General features: G+C 33.8%; 1 protein-coding gene and 1 long non-coding RNA gene across 11 annotated transcripts in view; one reads left to right on the top strand and one right to left on the bottom strand.

Annotated features, from left to right (window-relative positions):
• The window catches only part of LOC123531546 (centrosomal protein of 170 kDa protein B-like), a 163,444-nt gene that overhangs the window by 62,344 nt on the left and 80,980 nt on the right, over positions 1-20,120 (top strand). For 8 of the 10 annotated variants that reach the window (XM_053553235.1, XM_053553237.1, XM_053553218.1 and 5 more), the window contains 2 exons: positions 7,764-7,883; positions 17,499-17,588. In XM_053553235.1, coding sequence (XP_053409210.1) covers positions 7,764-7,883; positions 17,499-17,588 — 210 coding nt within the window. Of the gene's footprint in view, positions 1-7,763; positions 7,884-8,415; positions 8,597-15,566; positions 15,621-17,498; positions 17,589-20,120 lie in introns of those variants that run through there. The other 2 variants (XM_053553242.1, XM_053553245.1) reach the window with 2 other exon arrangements.
• Positions 1,769-4,725, bottom strand: LOC123549640 (uncharacterized). Its single transcript, XR_008372832.1, has 3 exons — positions 4,465-4,725; positions 3,049-3,154; positions 1,769-2,457 (listed from the first exon to the last, which is right to left on the bottom strand). It is a non-coding gene; the product is annotated as an uncharacterized LOC123549640 (long non-coding RNA).

Below are 20,120 nucleotides of genomic sequence, written 5' to 3'. Positions count from 1 at the left end.
TCATATACAAACAATACAAGAAAGAAGCAAACAATATGGAAATGGAATTGAAAATGGATAGGGAACAGAATTGAAAATGGATAGGGAACAGGAACAGAATTGAAAATGGATAGGGAACAGGAACAGAATTGAAAATGGATAGGGAACAGGAACAGAATTGAAAATGGATAGGGAACAGAATTGAAAATGGATAGGGAACAGGAACAGAATTGAAAATGGATAGGGAACAGAATTGAAAATGGATAGGGAAGAAAACAACAAAGTATCTGAAAAACAAATCCTCATGAGGATTCAAACTCATGCAAAACAATTTGATGATTTACTGTTGGTACCTGTATTTTATCCAACTGAGCTATTTGGCCATACATTAATTGGTCACTCAAAATGAAACAAAATAATGATATTTACTTGTCACATATTGCACAAGCAATATGAATTGTTATTTTATCAATTATCATGAAATGGACCTGTCCTCGCGTTTGTGTGGGAATCACGTTATCATTGGGGATTAGTAATGTATTGTCACTAAACTTAGTGTATATGTAGCTTATACGATGACCTGGCTTTTGATTGTATTTATGGCTGCCAGGGTCAAGGTGGAATGTTGAAAAACCAGGTTTTGTGGCCTTGCCATGCATCTTGTTACAATAACATGTTTATACCCATTGACCCATATTGATTTTTGACTTGATATTGATGTATGGGGCTGATCAGTTTAGTCCATTTAAATGCAGAGCACCAACAATTCGACTAAAATGGAACATTAGCAAAACTTAGGAGGTTCCTGGTTTTCCCTAAAATGTACAATCAATATAGTCCTGAAGATCAGTTAGATATTGCTCTTGGATCTGGTAATGTCTATACATAATTTATCATCATCATTTTTCCTGATGTATTCCAGGAATTGCTCTATGTTCAGGAGTTCAAGTATCGGATCAGTAAACAGAAAATTCTTTTCTGCAAAAATCTGTGTCGGATTGTTTATATATGTTTGTTGAATTGTGTGTGTTTTAAATTACTGTAAGTATTTTTTTTCAGATGGGACCTGTTTTTTAGCTCACCTGAGCACATTGGGCTCAAGGTGAGCTTTTGTGATCGCCCTGTGTCCGTCGTCCGTCTGTCCATCCGTCGTCGTCAACAATATGACTGTTAACACTCTAGAGGTCACAGTTTTGGCCCAATCTTAATGAAACTTGGCCAGGATGTTACTCTCAATAAAATCTTGGACGCGTTTGATATTGGGTCATCAGGGGTCAAAAACTAGGTCACCAGTTCAGATCAAAGGAAAAGCTTGTTAACACTCTAGAGGTCACAATTTTGGCCCCATCTTCATGAAACTTGGTCAGAATGTTACCCTCAATAAAATCTTGGACAAGTTTGATACTGGGTCATCTGGGGTCAAAAACTAGGTCACCAGTTCAAATCAAAGGAAAAGCTTGTTAACACTCTAGAGGTCACAATTTTGGCCCAATCTTAATGAAACTTGGTCAGAATGTTACCCTTAAAGGTGGTCAATCACATTTAATCAACATTTAATGACATTTTTTACTTTTTGTATATTCTGGTAGAGAATTATTTAAGGAACAAAAAGACCGATTACATAGAGTTAGATTCCTATTTGAAATGTATAATTTATCATTTTTATAAAATTTTGTAATTACTCCCCTTTAATATGAAAATATATAAAAAGCTGGGTATTTCTTTTTATTTCGATACAATGTCTAGTTTTACATTTGCATTTGATAGACACCCGTCTCTAGATTTGCCATGGAATTCTATGGAAATCCATGGAAAATATTCCATGGAGTATTCGGACTGCCAATTTACATAATCTTTTTATGAGAAAAAAAAATACGAAAAAAAAACCGTGGAGTTCCATGGATTTCAATGGAATGTCACAGGGTTCCGTGGAAATCCATGGCTTTCCATGGAAATCCACGGCTTTCCGTGGTACACCACAGATGACCGCAGAAACCAGCGAAATTCCATCGCAATCCGTGGAGTATTCGGACGGCTTGCCATGGCAAATAACTGTGGAAATCCGTGGAAATACCATGGAAACATGTTGGTGACAGAACTGTAATGAAATGAAAATCAGAAACCATTATGCATGTCACATCTTAATTTATAATTTCATAATAGTCTGTAGTATAACAAAACTGCTTATGAATTTTAACATTTCTTCACTAGGTGACAGAAAATGGAACAAGCAATATGGAGCTAAAATGTCACCAGTTTCTACACAGATCCACTGTCACTGTAGTATATCAATGTTTTCCACTGTTTGTTATAATTCAGTATAGTCTGTATAAGATAATACCATCGCTTTCAACTAAATGTAACTATTGGTTGAGAAATTTTCTGTCACTGTTCGCCACCATCAGTGTAAAATACCATGTAGTTTTCATTAACCGTCACAAAGCCATCATTTGCCATCAGTTGCCTCACTGCATTAACCTGTTGAAATAATAAACCAAGAGATATCAAACCAATTAAACCATAAAAGCAGTTACTTCATTAGTTTTGTCCTTAATTTCAAAATTTAAAATGGTATTCAAAGTAGTGCATCTTTATCATACAGGCAACACTGCAGATTTAAGCAAGTAATAACATTACTTATTATATTTTCAAGAAAATGTATTTTTCAATTTGATTTCAAATGTTGGTAGAATAAGGTTCCAAAAAAAGGCATGCAGACAGATATTCAATGTTTTGGGGTAGTGATCAGTAGCTTCAACTTATGCATTGCTATTATTGTATAAATGGTGACCTAACTTAAATTCTACCAGTTACCTGCACTAACACCGAAAGTTGTGTTGAATGCCAAGTGATAACTTAATTTGGTACTTTTTTAATCATTTAATAAAATATTGGTCTGGACTTGATATAAGCGGAGATAATTATAAAACCTGTTGTGGGTTCTGCTTGAAATTATAAAGTTGATCCATTCAGTTGTGTTCGGGGAAAAGTGTCAGTTGCCCACTTTTAATCAAACATAGAACAATGGTAGTGTGTACATGTATTTATAATACTATAGTAATTACTTACATGTCTTTGAATTGTTGGATGGAGCCTTCTTTGAACACAATACATTGGGTCACTAAACTGAATTATCTCCATTCATTCATTCATACTGTATGCTGTTTATATACTCCTGAAAAACAGATATAGTTTAAAACCTAGATGTCCATAAAAAAAAATTTGGTTTATTATTTATTAGGTATGTCAATGACCTGAAATTAAAACTTAGTATAATACATCATGATGAATAATAGGGCCAAAAATATCTTATCAGCAGCTTTTTCCAGATGTTGCAAATTGAGGGTTACATATTAATCAGCATAAATACCTGCACATTTAACAAAATTTCTAACTTTACCCTTGGATAAGATTATATAAAAATTTTGTTTTTGAATTTTGGTACACATTTAAAACATACAAATGTTGTAATACTGTGAATTTAAGTGTATAATATTAACTTTTTATTTTATTTAATTTCATGGAAAGTTTGATATTACATTAACAAAAATATCTTTTTATGAAATAATCTCCCTGAACATCATAAATATATTATTATGTACTAGTATTCTGTAAGACTCCTCTAAAATGAACTCGTACATCTGTACATTATAACCAATTTTCATTTACTTGTACATTCCAGTTTATATAGTGTTGAAAAGAGTAATTGTTAGACTTAGATTTTCATTTTAGTAGGCTCTTTATAATTTAATGTTGGAGCCAAGGGACTAGACATCAACTTCACTGAAAGATTCTATCTTTTTTTGTAAAAATCATATTAATATTGAAAACAACTAGGAAGTTGAATATATCAGAATTCAAAAGAAAAAGTAATAGTACCTATTTAAAATAACAAATCGCTGCTTAATATGTGTATTATTGCTAAATTTTCGAAACAGTGTTAAACACTTTCAATAAAGAGCATGATCATCGATTAATAACAAGTAAATAATCCATAAACATTTCTTTCTACTAAAAACATAATTCTCATTACCTTAACATAAATGTGTGCAACACCAATAAACCAACTTAATAACAGGTTAAAAACACATACTATAATTCTCTGAATTTACTTAGTAAACAGTGGTCAGCTGACTGGTAGCATTGTTTACCCTGTAATACAGCAGTGCCACCTGTGGAGATATCTCTTCTGGCTTAAATTTTATTGACCCAATTGAATATTTTCATTTAAAAAGTATCCAATTTTCCTTTTAGTAAATTAAAAGCATTATAAACTAGAAATTGCAGCTGCTTAATAGAACTTTGCAAAACAAAAGCTGTTAAATAAATGAACAAAAATATATATGAAGCAAAATCATTTGTTGCATAACACAATGAAATCTAAGCTACCTGCTTCCAGTTTGAATCCATTTACTAGTTTTGTTACATTGCTATAGGTATTCTACATTGCTGTTGGAAAATCATGAATAAATTTTATGAACTCACCTGGTGTATTCTTTTAGTTATTGTTAACTTCCAAGCTGCATGTAAACATAGTAAAATAACTCCATCCTGCTCTCAAACAAAGAACTTCCTGTGTAGATTTGAAACTTAGATATTCTTGGGCAAATGTGTCATTTACAGTCAGCTATTGGAGGATACATCTGGGATGTTAAAAATATTTTGTACCACAGGTTAATTTTATTCCACTTACATACTCATTATTTTTGAAGTTTACCCTGATATTAAACAGAAAAAAAGTTCAGGATTACTTTTTGAGGTACAATTACAGCCCCCAGAAGTAGTTCACAGACTTTATTTTCATTGGTTGATCTCTTATTATGAGTTTCTAAACATAAAGCAGACAAGATCTTATCATGCAGTCTGGGATAATCTCCTGTTGTGAGACAAGCAACAGGTACACTACAGAAGATTAAAAGAACCAAATAATTTATTACTTGATTAACTAAGAATCCCTTGGCCAGGTAACTATTAATGAATGTTGGTGTAAAGAATTGTAATATTTAGTGCTGTTCTTTTTTGGTGTTATCCTAGGAGAAAAAGTCATGATATTTCAATATTTTTTTTAAAGATTAGTTCAAAATGAATCTATCTGCAAGGTGAGTTTATATGACAAGTTGCATTACAATAAATGTTCTACAGTAAAACCTGCTTTAGCAGTCACCTCTATTAAGCAGCCAACCTGTCTTAGGCAGCCAGTGTCTCATTTCCCAAAATGGTTATTCATGCTATAAATTACCTGCATTAAGCAGCCATCTGCCATAAGCAGCCACGTTTTCCTACTGCCTTGGCTGGCTTCTTAAGACAGGTTTTACTGTAATTCCATTAGTTGTTTTACCTATCTAATTAAGTTGGTTGTAGTTATTGGTAATAAAACATGCTAAATCCATTAAAATATTCTGTGTTCACAAGAAATACCTCCAAAAAAATTCTAAGACCACAGTTTCCATCAATTTCTATCACAAAAATTTTCTAAGTTATTTTCTATGCTATTTTCCATCCCATAATTTTACTAAGTCCAACTTTCCATGGCAAAAGCTCCTGTTTCCGTGGAAATTGATCAATATTTCAGCTGTAATCCATGGAAATCCATGGCAAACTTACTGTTCCATTCACTGTCCATGGAAAATTTCAATATTCCACGGATTTCCAGGCTTTTTGCCATGGAACTCCATGGAATTCCATGGCAAAAGCCTTATTACCATGGCAAATCTAGAGACGGGCATATCAACTATTGAACAATCTGAACCAAAATGCAAGTTTTAAAGCTGTGTGTAGCTTCGGAATTCATTTATTTCCAATCTAACTTGGTTGCGCAACCAAGATAGGCAAAGGGAGGTAATAATAATTTTTCAAACTTGCGTTTCTAATGAATTCCATCTAAATAATTTTTAATGCAAATATTTTACAAATATATTACAATATGTCTAATATTTATATATTTCCTTAGGCAAAGTATGTTTATCAAATTTATACTTATGATAAAATAACTCTATCTTGGTTGGGCAACCAGGATAGGAAAATGAAATTTTAAAAATACCTCCAGTGAAAATCTATTTTGTATTAAGTGAACATAAATGAGTGTAAATGATCAGATGCTAAAGTTTCAAACAAATCCGTTACATGGCCAAAATCTGATTATCCGCCTTTAATAAAATCTTGGACGAGTTAAATATTGGGTCATCTGGGGTCAAAAACTAGGTCACCAGGTCAAATCAAAGGAAAAGCTTGTTAACACTCTAGAGGCCACATTTGTGACTATATCTTCATGAAATTTGTTCAGAATGTTAATCTTGATGATCTCAAGGTCCAGTTTGAATCTGGGTCATGTAGGGTCAAAAACTAGGTCACCTGGTCAAATCAAAGGAAAAGCTAGTTAACACTGTAGAGGCCACATTTATGACCATATCTTAATGAAGCTAGGTCAGAAGGTTAATCTTGATGATATATAGGTCAAATTCAAATCTGGGTCAGATGGGGTCAAAAACTAGGTCACTAGGTAAAATCAAAAGAAAAGCTTGTTAACACTCTAGAGGCCACATTTATGACTGTATCTTCGTGAAACTTTGTCAGAATGTTAATCTTGATGATCTTTAGGTAAAATTCGAATCTGGGTCTTATGGGATCAAAAACTAGGTCACGGGTCAAATCGAAGGAAAAGCTAGTTAACACTCTAGAAGTCACAATTTTGGCCAAATCTTAATGAAACTTGGTCAGAATGTTAACCTCAATAAAATCTTGGACGAATTCGATATTGGGTCATCTGGGGTCAAAAACTATGTCACCAGGTCAAATCAAAGGAAAAGCGTGTTAACACTGTAGAGGCCACATTTATGACTGTATCTTCATGAAACTTGGTCAGAATTTTAATCTTGATGATCTCAATGTCCAGTTTGAATCTGGGTCATGTAGGGTCAAAAACTAGGTCACCAGGTCAAATCAAAGAAAAAGCTAGTTAACACTGTAGAGGCCACATTTATGACCATATCTTAATGAAATTTGGTCAGAATGTTAATCTTGATGATTCCTAGGTCAGGTGAGCGATACAGGGCCTTCATGGCTCTGTTGTTATAATAGTCTAGAACTTCTTTGATAAAATTTGAAACAATCTTCACAAGAAACAAGTTTTCACAGTATATGATAATGATCTTTTGGTGGGAAAATAAACTAATATGTTATTATTATGGTGATGGTAAAAGACATAAAATATGATTATCAGTTTCAGAATTCCTTGTCTGGCACAGGGGAGGAAGACTGGTGTATTGTCATTCCCATGGTAACAGACATAAAACTGAGATAATAGATGTTTGATTATCTGTTTCAGAACCCAGTGTATTGTCACTTTCCATTGTAACAGACATAAAGCAAGTTAAAAGATATATGATTCCATGGTAACAGACATAAAGTGAGATATAAATATATGATTTTGATCTGTACCAGAAGCCAATTTATTGTCAGTTCCCATGAGAACACACACAAACTCAGTTTATAGATACATGATTACCTGTTAAGAGTCTGGTGTGTTGTCACTTCTGGTGGTAGCAAACATAAACTTTGATGAAAAATATACAGGTATTTTTTTCAGAATCCATCATTTTGTCAGTTTCCATGGTAACAGACATAATTTGATGTAATAGATACAGGATAATCTGTTTCTGTACCCAGTGAATTGTCTGTTCCCATGATAACAGACATGAATTCGCAATATTAAAATCTGGCGTATTGTCAGATCCAGTGATAACAGACATAAACTGAAGTAATATGTATATGTTTTTCTGTTTCAGGATCCTCCGCCTGACACAGAGGAGGGAGACTGGTGTCTTGTCAGTTCCCATGGTAACAGACATAAATTGCCCAAAACCATGATCTTCTTGGGGAGAGAGGAATGTGATATTGAAGTACAGGTAAGTGAAGGTCATTTAGAACCTTGTCATAAGAAAGTCATAATATGCCCAGGTTTCCATTGAAGAATTCACAGAATTTTCTATAAGAAGACAAAAGTAAGGTCAAGGTTAAAGCATGAAGACTAAGGTGCCAGTCATTTATACTAGATTGAAGTTTGAAACCTGTGTCCAAGACAGGGTTTTCTCAGGAAACAGACTCTTGAACTATTAAGATTTAGCTTCAAGCAGAATTAGTATTTGAAATACTAGAAATGTAGGTAGACTACTCTTAGTATGTATTCAATTAGATATTTAGGGTTTATTCCCCTTTGAATAATCAAATCAATGTGGTAGAATCAATGATAAAACCCCAACCATAGTAGTTAGATATTTATGAATATCAATAGCTTGGTTATGGAACTGTTTACTGGTAGAAAGATCTAGTATGATAGATTTCATCAAACACATTTTTTTTCAATGTAATTTATTCCTGCAAGAGTTCTTTCCCTTATTGTTTGGTCATGTGACTTTATTGACCCGAATAAGTAAATGGTTTGACAGTCAGAAGTGAAGTGTAAATTGTTTGATAGTAACATTATACATCAGAAGGACTTACAAATTACCTCATTAAGAGTCAGTAATAGTGGGGACTTTGATTTGTTGTAAGATAAGACCACTGTCGCTTTCAGTCTTTTTGGATATTTATTTTGTGACGGCCGTGGTCGTGTGTTAAGGTAATGTATAATTTCTGTAAAATGTGTATTGATTTTGTAATTAGTGTGATTTTATCTTGTAGTATATCTCTTGTGAAATATTTACTGATGCAGAAGTTGGAGATGGTATTTAATATTCATATACTTTGATCCTATTATGGCCAGATAAAAGGGAATAAAGCCTAGCAGTACATAATTTATTTATATACAGGAGAATTATGTTGGAATTTTGAGTATGAATGTTTTGTGAACAATTTCAAGTATCATTGAGAGATAGTTATCCTACTGATGAATTGATCAATGGACATCGAGCTTTTACACTGGTTTGGACAAAATGTTTGGACATCAGAATACATGTACCACAGCATCTTTGAACATAAGGCTAATATACAAAGTTTTTGGTCATCAGCTTAGAAATCAGGCTGTATCTTTTAGTATCTCTTAGAGTCTTTCAATATCAGACTGTTGAGTCTTGGGGTATCACACCATGACACAAGAATTTTTTACTGTAATATAATAAAATATGTTCTTTGGACATTTGGCTATGACACAGGATGTTTTTAGACACAGACTTTTTAACATTATTCAGGCCACAACACACAGTCTTTGAGGATCAGGTTGTAACAATGTCTTTTGACATCAGGCTGTAACAGTGTCTTTTGATAACAGGCTGTCACAATGTCTTGTCAGGCTGTAACAATGTCTTTGGACATTAGGCTTAAAATATGTCTTACAGTGTCTTGTGACATGAGTCTGTAACACAGAGTCTTTAGACACCGCACTGATGTTAGGCCATAGCACCGAGCCTTTGAACAGCAGGCTGTTAAAAAGAGCCTTGAATTAGTCTTTGAAACATTGTGCTGTAACACAATTGTCTTTGATCGTCAGGCGGTAACAGTGTCTTTGGACATCAGAATAGTAGGCGTTTGACATTATGCTGTAGCATACACTTCTTAGTCTGACTGTAAAACAAACTTTTTAAAGGCTGGTTTATTCTAAACACTCTTAATTTTAGCAGCAGTTTGTAACATACATAAGTTGTATCACATGTCTTATGAAATTATGTTAGTTTTAGAAATCTACTACAATTATTGTTAGTTTTAGAAATCTGTCTGCTACAATTGTTAGTTTTGGAAATCTGTCTGCTACAATTGTTAGTTTTAGAAATCTGTCAGCTACAATTGTTAGTTTTGGAATTCTGTCTGCTACAATTGTTAGTTTTAGAAATCTGACTGCTACAATTGTTAGTTTTGGAAATCTGTCTGCTACAATTGTTAGTTTTAGAAATCTGACTGCTACAATTGTTAGTTTTGGAAATCTGTCTGCTACAAATATATTCCAGACAAGTCATGTAAATGTAGTTTTTATACACCGTTCTCTATATCACTTGACTGCTCAATGGTACTCCTGGACAAAATATGTGAAAATATTGATATTTTTAACTGAAAGTATTTAATCTCCATTTTCTTCGAGTTTGCATACATGGAGGAAATTTAAATACTTCTTAACTGCTATTTACTTTCAATACTTCAATATTTCTCAATATTTGAAATACTTAATGGTCAACATTGGACTTTTATCAATGAAACTGCCAGAGTTGACTTACACCCAACTGATTGTTCAAATAAAGAAACTTTAATCGATAACTTTCAACTTTAATATACACGCAAAGCAGTAAGAAAGTAAACAGAAAAATGACACCTAAATACTCGGTGATAACATTTTTGTAACTGGGTTCAAACATGTCAGGGGATTTGTAACTATTGAGAGAAAATGGTATCAAAGTTTGAAATCTCTTGTATGACCCATTGATCACGGCTTACAGCATGTGAAAATTTTGCTTTTACTTAGATGTAAACCTGCATTGATTAGTATAGTTTTAGATTAACCAACCAATAACCCAAGGTCACGTTGATCTTTCTATGAGATTAGAAACTTTTTAATTAAGATTTAGAAAAAAGCTATAAATGCATGACAGCTGACAAAACCTCAGCTGGCGCTTTTTACAATGTGGATTTACTAAATCTTAAATAATAATAGAGCTGCACCATAAGAAAACCAACATAGTGCATTTGCGACCAGCATGGATCCAGACCAGCCTGCGCATCCGCGCAGTCTTGTCACCCAGTCGAAATTGATGGTTTATTACCATGGTCGTTCACAGTTTACCATGGTAGTTCATGGTCATGGGGCAATGGTTAACCATGGTTGACCATGGCGGTAATTGGCACCATGGTCATAGAACATGGTATCAGACCATGGTCACAAACCGTGGTCGACCATGGTAATCGACAGTTTGGGTACCATGGTAGTTCATGGTCATGGGACCATGGTTGACCATGGCTGTGGTAATTGGCACCACAGTCATAGAACATGGTATCAGACCATGGTCAAAAACCATGGTCAACCATGGTTATGGACCACAGACAACCATGGTTGACCAAGGTCCACGACCATGGTTGACCGTGGTGATTATTGACAATCAAAAACTGTATTATAAATATGAATTTGAAAGGGTTCTGAAAATACATGACAATTCCAGTCTATATCTGTTTTGCAAGTCAGTCATTTATTTGTCCTAAAAGAGCTAAGATGACAACAAATTATAATCAGACTATGAAAGTTTACCTTGAATCTGTCTATAAATGCAGGAAAACTATTCTATAATTAGGAAAACCTTTGGAGCCAAAACGCAGTCAGGCATCTTTGGTGCATTGTAAAACTTGATAAGTGTGAAAATCACTAACATGACAATGGTAGTCCATGGTCAGCCATGGTGGTCCTGATCATTTTTTCACCATGGTATTTGATGGTTGACCAGGTTAGTTCATGGTCAACCATCAAAATCTGTGGTGACCATGGTCAACCATGGTCAGCATTTTGTCTGGGCAGGATCCATGCTGTTCGCTTTCAAAGCCTATCTGTTAGTGAACAGCATGGATCCAGACCAGACTGCACGGATGCGCAGGCTGGTCTGGATCCACGCTGGTCGCAAATGCACTATGTTGGTTTTCTCATGGTGCAGCTCATATGTACATTAATTTTTCTTCTGCTTGGTATTTAAGGAAAGAAGAGATTTACTGACTTAAAGGTTGTCAATAAGTAGGCTATCAACTGTATCTTGTCACACCTTAACATTGCTTTGACTGTCAACTTGCTTTGACTGTCAACTAGAGTGAAAATAATGGCAGTACTGCTTTTTGTTTTACATTAATTACAGTCTTCTGAGTCTTTCTTTGATTTTCATCAGTGATATGGTGTCCTGTTTTTCAAGGAAGAATCCTTCTTTTGCTTTTGAGTTGTACAAAAAAAAGGATAAACCTTTACTGCAGTTTAATTAAATGTAATATTCATTGCCTGGTGCGATACAATTAATGTAGTTTTGTTGTTGTTCAAGGTTGCCACTAACCTACACAAATAATCATGCTGGACTTTATCAGGTGCTCCACACAGTTTTACGTTTAATGTTTAATTTGTCAAGTTTAATGTATGAAATGTGATTTCTGTATTTGTGAAAGGTGGATTACTTTACTCTTTAGATATAAATACTGAATACAGTTTATTCAATCCTGTCTTGCATTCAAGATAAATGGTGCTTTACTATCTATGAAATCTTCTACTTAGCGGCAACACTCTTACATCATCATACAGGTGAGAAATTTCAAATTTGTAAAGAAAAGGTTATATAAGGTTGCAGAAGGAAATAAATCCATTTACCTTGTTGTTGACTGTAGCAGTTGTTGCTTGTTCTTCTGACATTGACCTTAAATATGAGTTGGTTGTTGACGCAACAGTTGTTGCTTTTTCTTTTGACATTGACCCTAAATATGCGTTGCTTGTTGATGGCAACAATTGTTGCTTGTTCTTTTGACGTTGAACTTGAATGTGATTGGGTTATTAATGGCAACAGTTGTTGCCTTTTCTTTTGATATTGACTTTAAATATGAGTTGCTTGTTGATGGCAACAGTTATTCCTTGTTCTGTTGATATTAACTTCTGCAAAATTCTGTTAGTTCCAAGTATTGATTTTATCTAGATTATTAGGTATGTTGTTTTCAACAAACAGTGGATATTTTGGAACAGGACTTGTGCTTTGGTAACTGGAGACTGCAGTCAAGTTTTGTATTGGTGTTGTGTTTGAACCAGCAGCTAATGAGTAAAGAGTTTGACCACTTAATTTCACTAAGTTTGTTGGTTGTCAGCCTATTGTTTCATAAACAGTCTTTAAATGTGCTGGTGACAAGAAATTATTAATATATCAACTTTTTCTTTTCCTGAAAGTTTTTGAAAATGACAGTAGGTTTTCAGAATGTCTGCTCTCCATATCAGACAGATTTTTCATGAACATTTCTCCACATTATTGTGCCCCTTTAAAGTTGCCCTTGTCAGTATTGATAAAAAGGGCCTAAAAGTTTGTGTGGCATATATCTCATGAAGGACTATGAAACATTACAGGAATATTATTCAGCATGTGAAATTGTGCACCTAGGGTTTTGTTAGAGATTTCATTAAGCCAGACCAGAGTTATGGCCCTTGACTTAGTAAAAGTATGCATTAAAGAGCATTAAAGCTTGTGTCGCATGTATCTTAAAACATATTTAACCAAAGGTCATGGAATATAATAAGAAAAGTATTCAGCATGTTGTGCACCTGGGGTTTTGTTAGAGATTTCATTAAGCCAGACCAGAGTTATGGCCCTTGACTTAGTAAAAATATGCATTAAAGAGCATTAAAGCTTGTGTCGCATGTATCTTAAAACATATTTAACCAAAGGTCATGGAATATAATAAGAAAATTATTCAGCATGTGAAGTTTTGTTTGGGATTTCTGTTTGTCACACCAGTGATAGTCCTTGATCAAGTCATAAGTACGCATACAGGGTATGCAAGTTTGTGTTCCATGTATCTTAATAAGTATTTGACTTTGTCATAAAACATTAGGGGATCGTTATATAGCATATGAAGTTCTGTTTTGGATTTCACTCAGCCAGACCAGAGTTATGGCAGGTCTTCCTCCAGTATCGTTTGCTGGGAAGTTGTACATTTAGTATTCTTTATTGTCACAGGTTTCAATTTTCTGTAATGGTTTGTTGGAGTGTCTAAGTGATTATGATTGATATATATGTGATTGTTACCATCACTGAGAGGTAAAACCGTCACACTGAAGTCATTCATACTTGTAGCAGTATTAATAAAACTTTCTGTAAGATAAAATCTTTGTCAAACATGAGATTGTATCAGCAGAGAATCCCAACAATGTTGAGGTACGGAAAGCCAAAAGTTCAGGAACCTTATCAAGGCCATGAAGACAACACTGATTGGTTAGATTGAAGATATCTTTTAATGTTAGATCAGACACACTTATCACCTAGACCTCAAATTTACATTTTCTGATGATTTAGAAAGCATTGGACACAGACTGTGTATTTACTAAGATTGAACAGTGATTGATGTTAGGGCCAGATATGTCTGTCTATCTACTGTAGTATTCTGTGTCTGTCCTGTCTGCCTGTCTATATGTCTGTCTGTGCAATATTTTGTGTCTGTTTATATGTCTGTCTATCTACTGTAGTATTCTGAAGTATTCTGTCTGTCTATATGTCTGCCTGTCTACTGTAATATTCTATGTCTGTCTGTCTACTGTAATATTCTATGTCTGTTTATATGTCTGTTTATCTACTGTAGTATTCTGAAGTATTCTGTGTCTGACTGTCTACAGTAATATATATATGTATGTCTTTCTGCAGTAATATTTATATGTCTCTCTGTTTACTGTGATATTCTATGTCTATCTATATGTCTGTCAATCTACTGTAGTATTCTGAAGTATTCTGTCTGTCTGTATGTCCTTCCGTCTACTGTAATATTGTGTCTGTTTATATGTCTGTCTGTCTGCTGTAATATCTATATGTTTGTCTTGTCTACTGTAATATTTATATGTCTGTCTGTCTACTGTAATATTCTATAACTGTCTGTCTACTGTAATATCTCTATGTTTGTCTGTCTACTGTAATATTCCTTAACTGTCCGTCTGCTGTAATATCTCTATGATTGTCTGTCTTACTGTAATATCTTTAGGTCTGTCTGTCTACTGTAATAATCTATAACTGTCTGTCTGCTGTAATATCTATATGTCTGGCTGTCTACTGTAATATTCTATAACTGTCTGTCTACTGTAATATCTCTATGTCTGTCTGTCTGCTGCAATATCTTTAGGTCTGTCTGTCTACTGTAATATCTCTATGTCTGTCTGTCTACTGTAATATTCTAATGTCTGTCTGTCTACTGTAATATTTATATGTCTGTCTGTCTACTGTAATATCTATATGTCTGTCTGTCTACTGTAATAACTATATGTCTGTCTGTCTACTGTAATATCTATATGTCTGTCTGTCTACTGTAATATTTATATGTCTGTCTGTCTACTGTAATAACTATATGTCTGTCTGTCTACTGTAATATTTATATGTCTGTCTGTCTACTGTAATATCTAAATGTCTCTCTGTCTACTGTAATACTTATATGTCTGTCTGTCTACTGTAATATTTATATGTCTGCCTGTCTACTGTAATATTTATATGTCTGTCAGTCTACTGTAATTATCTATATGTCTGTCTGCCTACTGTGATATTCTGTGTCTGTTTATATGTCAGTAGATTATCAGCTCTTAACAATTTTCAGTAGTGTGTAATGATACTACACAATTAGTATTCTGATACAGTAAAATCAGAGATGTTTTTATATCTTTCAACGACAGCTTATTTGGTCTTTAGCTGTTAACTTTGAATAGTTAAATAGTTTGTTTATTGTTTAGTTATTTATATATCAATTTTACAATAGTTTAAATTACAGTTTTATAAACATTTTTTGGTAGTTATTGTTTGCATGTTTCAAAGGTTTTGAATATAGCTTTTGTTGCAATATTTATTGAATTTGGAAACAAAATTACATGCTTCATAATTGTTGATTGATACACGCACAATTGCAGAGTAAAAGGAATATTGAAAGGAAGAAAGGAATATTGAAAAGAATAGGGAAAAACTGCAGTAAGCTGTTTACATTACTTAACTGAACAGATTCATTTTAACCTTTTTTTTCTAGTTCAAAAGAAATTTCTTATATATTGAATCTGTAAGTGTGGAGTAATTTGTAACTTAAGCCTTGCCAAGTATTGCCTTCCAGGTTTTAATGATACTTTTTATATTCTGAGTTAGGAATTATGATGACCTTGGTAGTTTATGAACCTAATTAAGTACTTTCTATAATGACAATTATTCATTTCATTCTCTAGAATTTGTTGTTAGAAATGTTAACAGATTCCTATAATGAGAGGTTCATGCAACCTTTTAAAGATAGTTCTTGTGTAGAATCTTTTTCTGTATCTGTTAGTTTGAACATTTCATGCAGCTGTCAGAAAGGCTAGGGTTCCAAGACTACAGATGTACCCGAGAATACAGGTGTACTGGTATTTAAAATATTGACCATTGGGTTAGGTGGTCACTTTATCCTTAATTATAGCAGGAAAATTTCTATGTGATTAGAATTGTTTGAATTAAACCAAAACAAACTTAAAAAATGAATTAGAAAAATATCTTTTACTATAGTTAAGTGTAAAGTTTGATATCAAATGAATTTTGCCAATTTGAAATTTTAAGGTTCTGTATTTGTCTGTGGAAGGTTTTTCATAAGAATTTGACTTGTGTAGTATTTAGATACTTTGAATACTATCTATAGTATCTCAATAAAGGCTTCGTTAACCCTCAATACACAGCCCTATTTGAGTTTAAAAACTGCTTCTCTATCAAATCATCTGCTCTGACTTCTTTAAATCAAGCTATCAAAATATCTTGAAATTTGAACTAAATCAGGTCATGTCAATGACACAAGTTTTTTATGGATACTACATTTCTAACAGCAGGTATGACCTGGCCTATTTATATATCATGTAATGGCCATAATTTTAATAATTTAATTTTCTACACAGTAGCAATTCTGCTATTCTTAGGCAATGAAACTCCCTCTCTCACAGCTTCAGGAATCCATGTGCTCCAAGCTGTGCATTTTACTGCAATGACTGTTTGAACACCACTAAATCTGACTGTTCTTTACATGGAAATGCAGAAAGATTAGGATTCCTTTTTATTTGGACTAGTAGTCTTACAATTTTGTTTGTATACTGTGATCACCCTCTTGTAAACAGTAGAGAATGGACAGGTTGTTATTAAGTAGACACATGAGATGTATGTATTATTGCTTATTTTAGACCTAGGGTTGCAATAAAAGGAAGTAGTACAACATTTTCTTGATAATGCAGTCTGTAAAATAGAGCCTAATTTATAGTTTATGAGACGTCTGATGTCACTGATGTTCTTCTGAATCAGTTAATGTGACAGTGGGCTTCAGTGCTTGATATTTGGAATATCTTGAGCCTTTTCTACACATTTGGTATATTTACTATGTTTTCATTGTTCAGAATTTACAGCATGATACTGGTTAATGCTCACAGCTTCATTTGAGCCGCGCCATGAGAAAACCAACATAGTGGGTTTGCGACCAGCATGGATCCAGACCAGCCTGCGCATCCGCGCAGTCTGGTCAGGATCCATGCTGTTCGCTTACAGTTTCTCTAATTGCAATAGGCTTTGAAAGCGAACAGCATGGATCCTGACCAGACTGCGCGAATGCGCAGGCTGGTCTGGATCCATGCTGGTCGCAAACCCACTATGTTGGTTTTCTCATGGCGCTGCTCATTTTATTTTCCAGCAAAACGGTTCTTCAATATCAATATTGTTAGAGACAAAATAAAACATTTATGAATGTTTCGATCTTAGCTGTTTCATCTACAATGAAAGTTTCTTTGGTTACAAAAGGATTGCAAATACTGTACGCATTGGAATTACGTTTTTTTATTTCTATGTTTTCAGAGTGGTACTGTTGACAAGAGGCATGCTGTGGTAACATTTGACCATTATCTTCGAAGGTTCAAGATCAAAGACCTCAGCACAGCTAATGGGGTAAGATTCTGATAGAAAAATATTTTTGAACTTTCAAAAGGTTTTTGTTTTGTTTTTTCGAAAAAGAATGATTTTGTCTCTTGAAGCATTTCAATGTGACTCTTGCGAAGCTTTTCAGAGGTTCATGGTTAAGAAGACATGACTACATCTGCAGTATTTGAAAAGTATATTTATGTAAATATTTTACAAAAGTTTATGCATCATTTATCAGTGTTTTAAATGTAAACAAGATCATATTCTTACTGTCAGAGCAACTTGATTCATAAGTAAACTTAGACCAAAATTCTGTCTCTCAGTGAATCGAGGCTGAAGAAAAAAAAGTATAAACCTATAAAATTACTTCTTACTACCAGCTGCAAAAAGGACTAAATTGCATGTGGGGAATTCAAGCATTTGAAATTTTAAGCATAAAATACCAATAAAATTTGAATAATTATTTATTTTTAGGTAGAAAAAAGATCAAATAAATTTGTTTTTTTTATTAAAACTAATTTATATCATAAACTTAGTTGCTTCACTTACGTTCATCTTATGTTTTGACAAAGGGCCTGTTTAGTTATTCACAAGATAAAGTTTCAAATTTTAAAGGCACTTGTTCACAGATAGTGGGGTAAATTTTTATGTCCCCCTTTGAAGAAGAGGAGGTATATTGTTTTGATCATTGGTCATCTAGTTTGTGTGTCTGCTGGCCAGTTGACCATTTGGTTTCCGATCAATGGCTAGAAAAAGCTTGGTTTCCACATTGGTCAAACTTCATAGGATGTAAGTAGATGACCCCATTTGTTTAACGGCTCAGTAGGTCAAAGTTCAAGGTCACAGTGACCTTGAGACTGAAAGTGGTTTCTGCTCAATAACTTATGAACACTTTGGTCTTTGGTGATTGTCTGTGGTCAGTAGATGACACCTGCTGCTTTTAGGAATCAGTAGACAAAGGTCAAGGACACTGTGATGAGGCAGAAAACAGTATTTGCTCAATAACAAAAGAATGGTTTGGCCTACAGTTGTCAGACTTCATAGGATGATTGCCTCTATTCAGCAGATGACACCTACTGTTTTGGGCGTCAGTAGGGTCAAAGGTCAAGGTCACAGTGACCTTGAGATTGAAAACTTCTCCCTCATTAAGTAAAGAATGCTGTGGCCTACAGTTGTCAAACTTCATGGGACGATTGCCTGAGGTCAGTAGATAAATCCTATAGTTCCAGAGGTCAGTAGGTTAACAGTTAATGTCACAATTACTTCTAAAATGTAAATGCTTTCTGCAAAATAATCAAAGAACACATTGGCTGTCAATCTTTATTTGATTATTGCCTGTAGCAAGTGGATGCCTTCTGTTGGTTCTTGAGGTCATTTTGTCAAAGATCAAAGCCACAGCATACAAAATTACATACCCACTTTCAGTCTTGCCAAACAAACATTTTTACTTGGATGGCTGAAAAAATATTGTTGGCTATTTAATTTGTTCTAAGACTGCTTAAAAACTTCATTGAAATAAAAATTCAAAAAAGTTTGAACATGTCCCTTTAATACAAAGACAAAACTACCTTAACTTTTAAAGATAGTGACAAAAAGTTGATATTCAAGTTATTTATAAAGGCGTAAGATATATACAGTAAGCTGAAATCAGGTAAATGAAAGTGTTAAAGGACTGTGTTTAGGTGGCAGTAACAGAGTTTAAAAGTTTGATATTCATAGTTTCAAAGTTATGTTGATATCTTTCAGTTTTTAAAAAAGGATTTAAAATGAATTAAGATGTAAACAGGATGAATTCATGATTAAAGTAGGCTTAAAGTTTGATTCTGTAAAATTTGCAGATGGATATTACGAATAATGTTTAAGTATGAGTAAGCCCATCATTGAATTCTTACTAACTTTTTTAATGGTATGGTATTTCATGCATGATTATGAATTATTATATAATAAAAAATGTGATGAAATTTAAAGTTAGAAAGTCAGTTTTTAGCTCATCTGATTTTTTGAAAAAAAATGATGAGTTATTGTCATCACTTGATCGGCGTTGGCCTCAGTGTTGCCTGGTTAAGTTTTATGTTTAGGTCAGCTTTTCTCCTAAACTATCAAAGCTATTGCTTTAAAACTTGCAACACTTGTTCACCATCATTAGCTGACTATGTACAGCAAGAAACATAACTCCATCCTGCTTTTTGCAAGAATTATGGCCCCTTTTGGACTTAGAAAATATCAGATTTCTTGGTTAAGTTTTATGTTTAGGTCAACTTTTCTCCTAAACTATCAAAGCTATTGCTTTAAAACTTACAACCTTGTTCACCATCAAAAGCTGACTCTGTACAGCAAGAAACATAACTCCATCCTGCTTTTTGCAAGAATTATGGCCCTCTTTTAGACTTAGAAAATCTGACTTCTTGGCTAAGTTTTGTGTTTAGGTCAGCTTTTCTCCTAAACTATCAAAGCTATTGCTTTAAAACTTGCAACACTTGTTCACCATCAAAAGCTGACTCTGTACAGCAAGAAACATAACTCCATTCTGCGTTTTGCAAGAATTATGGCCCCTTTTGG

This window comes from Mercenaria mercenaria, chromosome 1, assembly GCF_021730395.1.
Source record: "Mercenaria mercenaria strain notata chromosome 1, MADL_Memer_1, whole genome shotgun sequence".
Classification (NCBI taxonomy): domain Eukaryota; kingdom Metazoa; phylum Mollusca; class Bivalvia; order Venerida; family Veneridae; genus Mercenaria; species Mercenaria mercenaria.
Note: the sequence above shows the minus strand (reverse complement) of the source record. Positions and strands in the feature narration are given on the sequence as shown.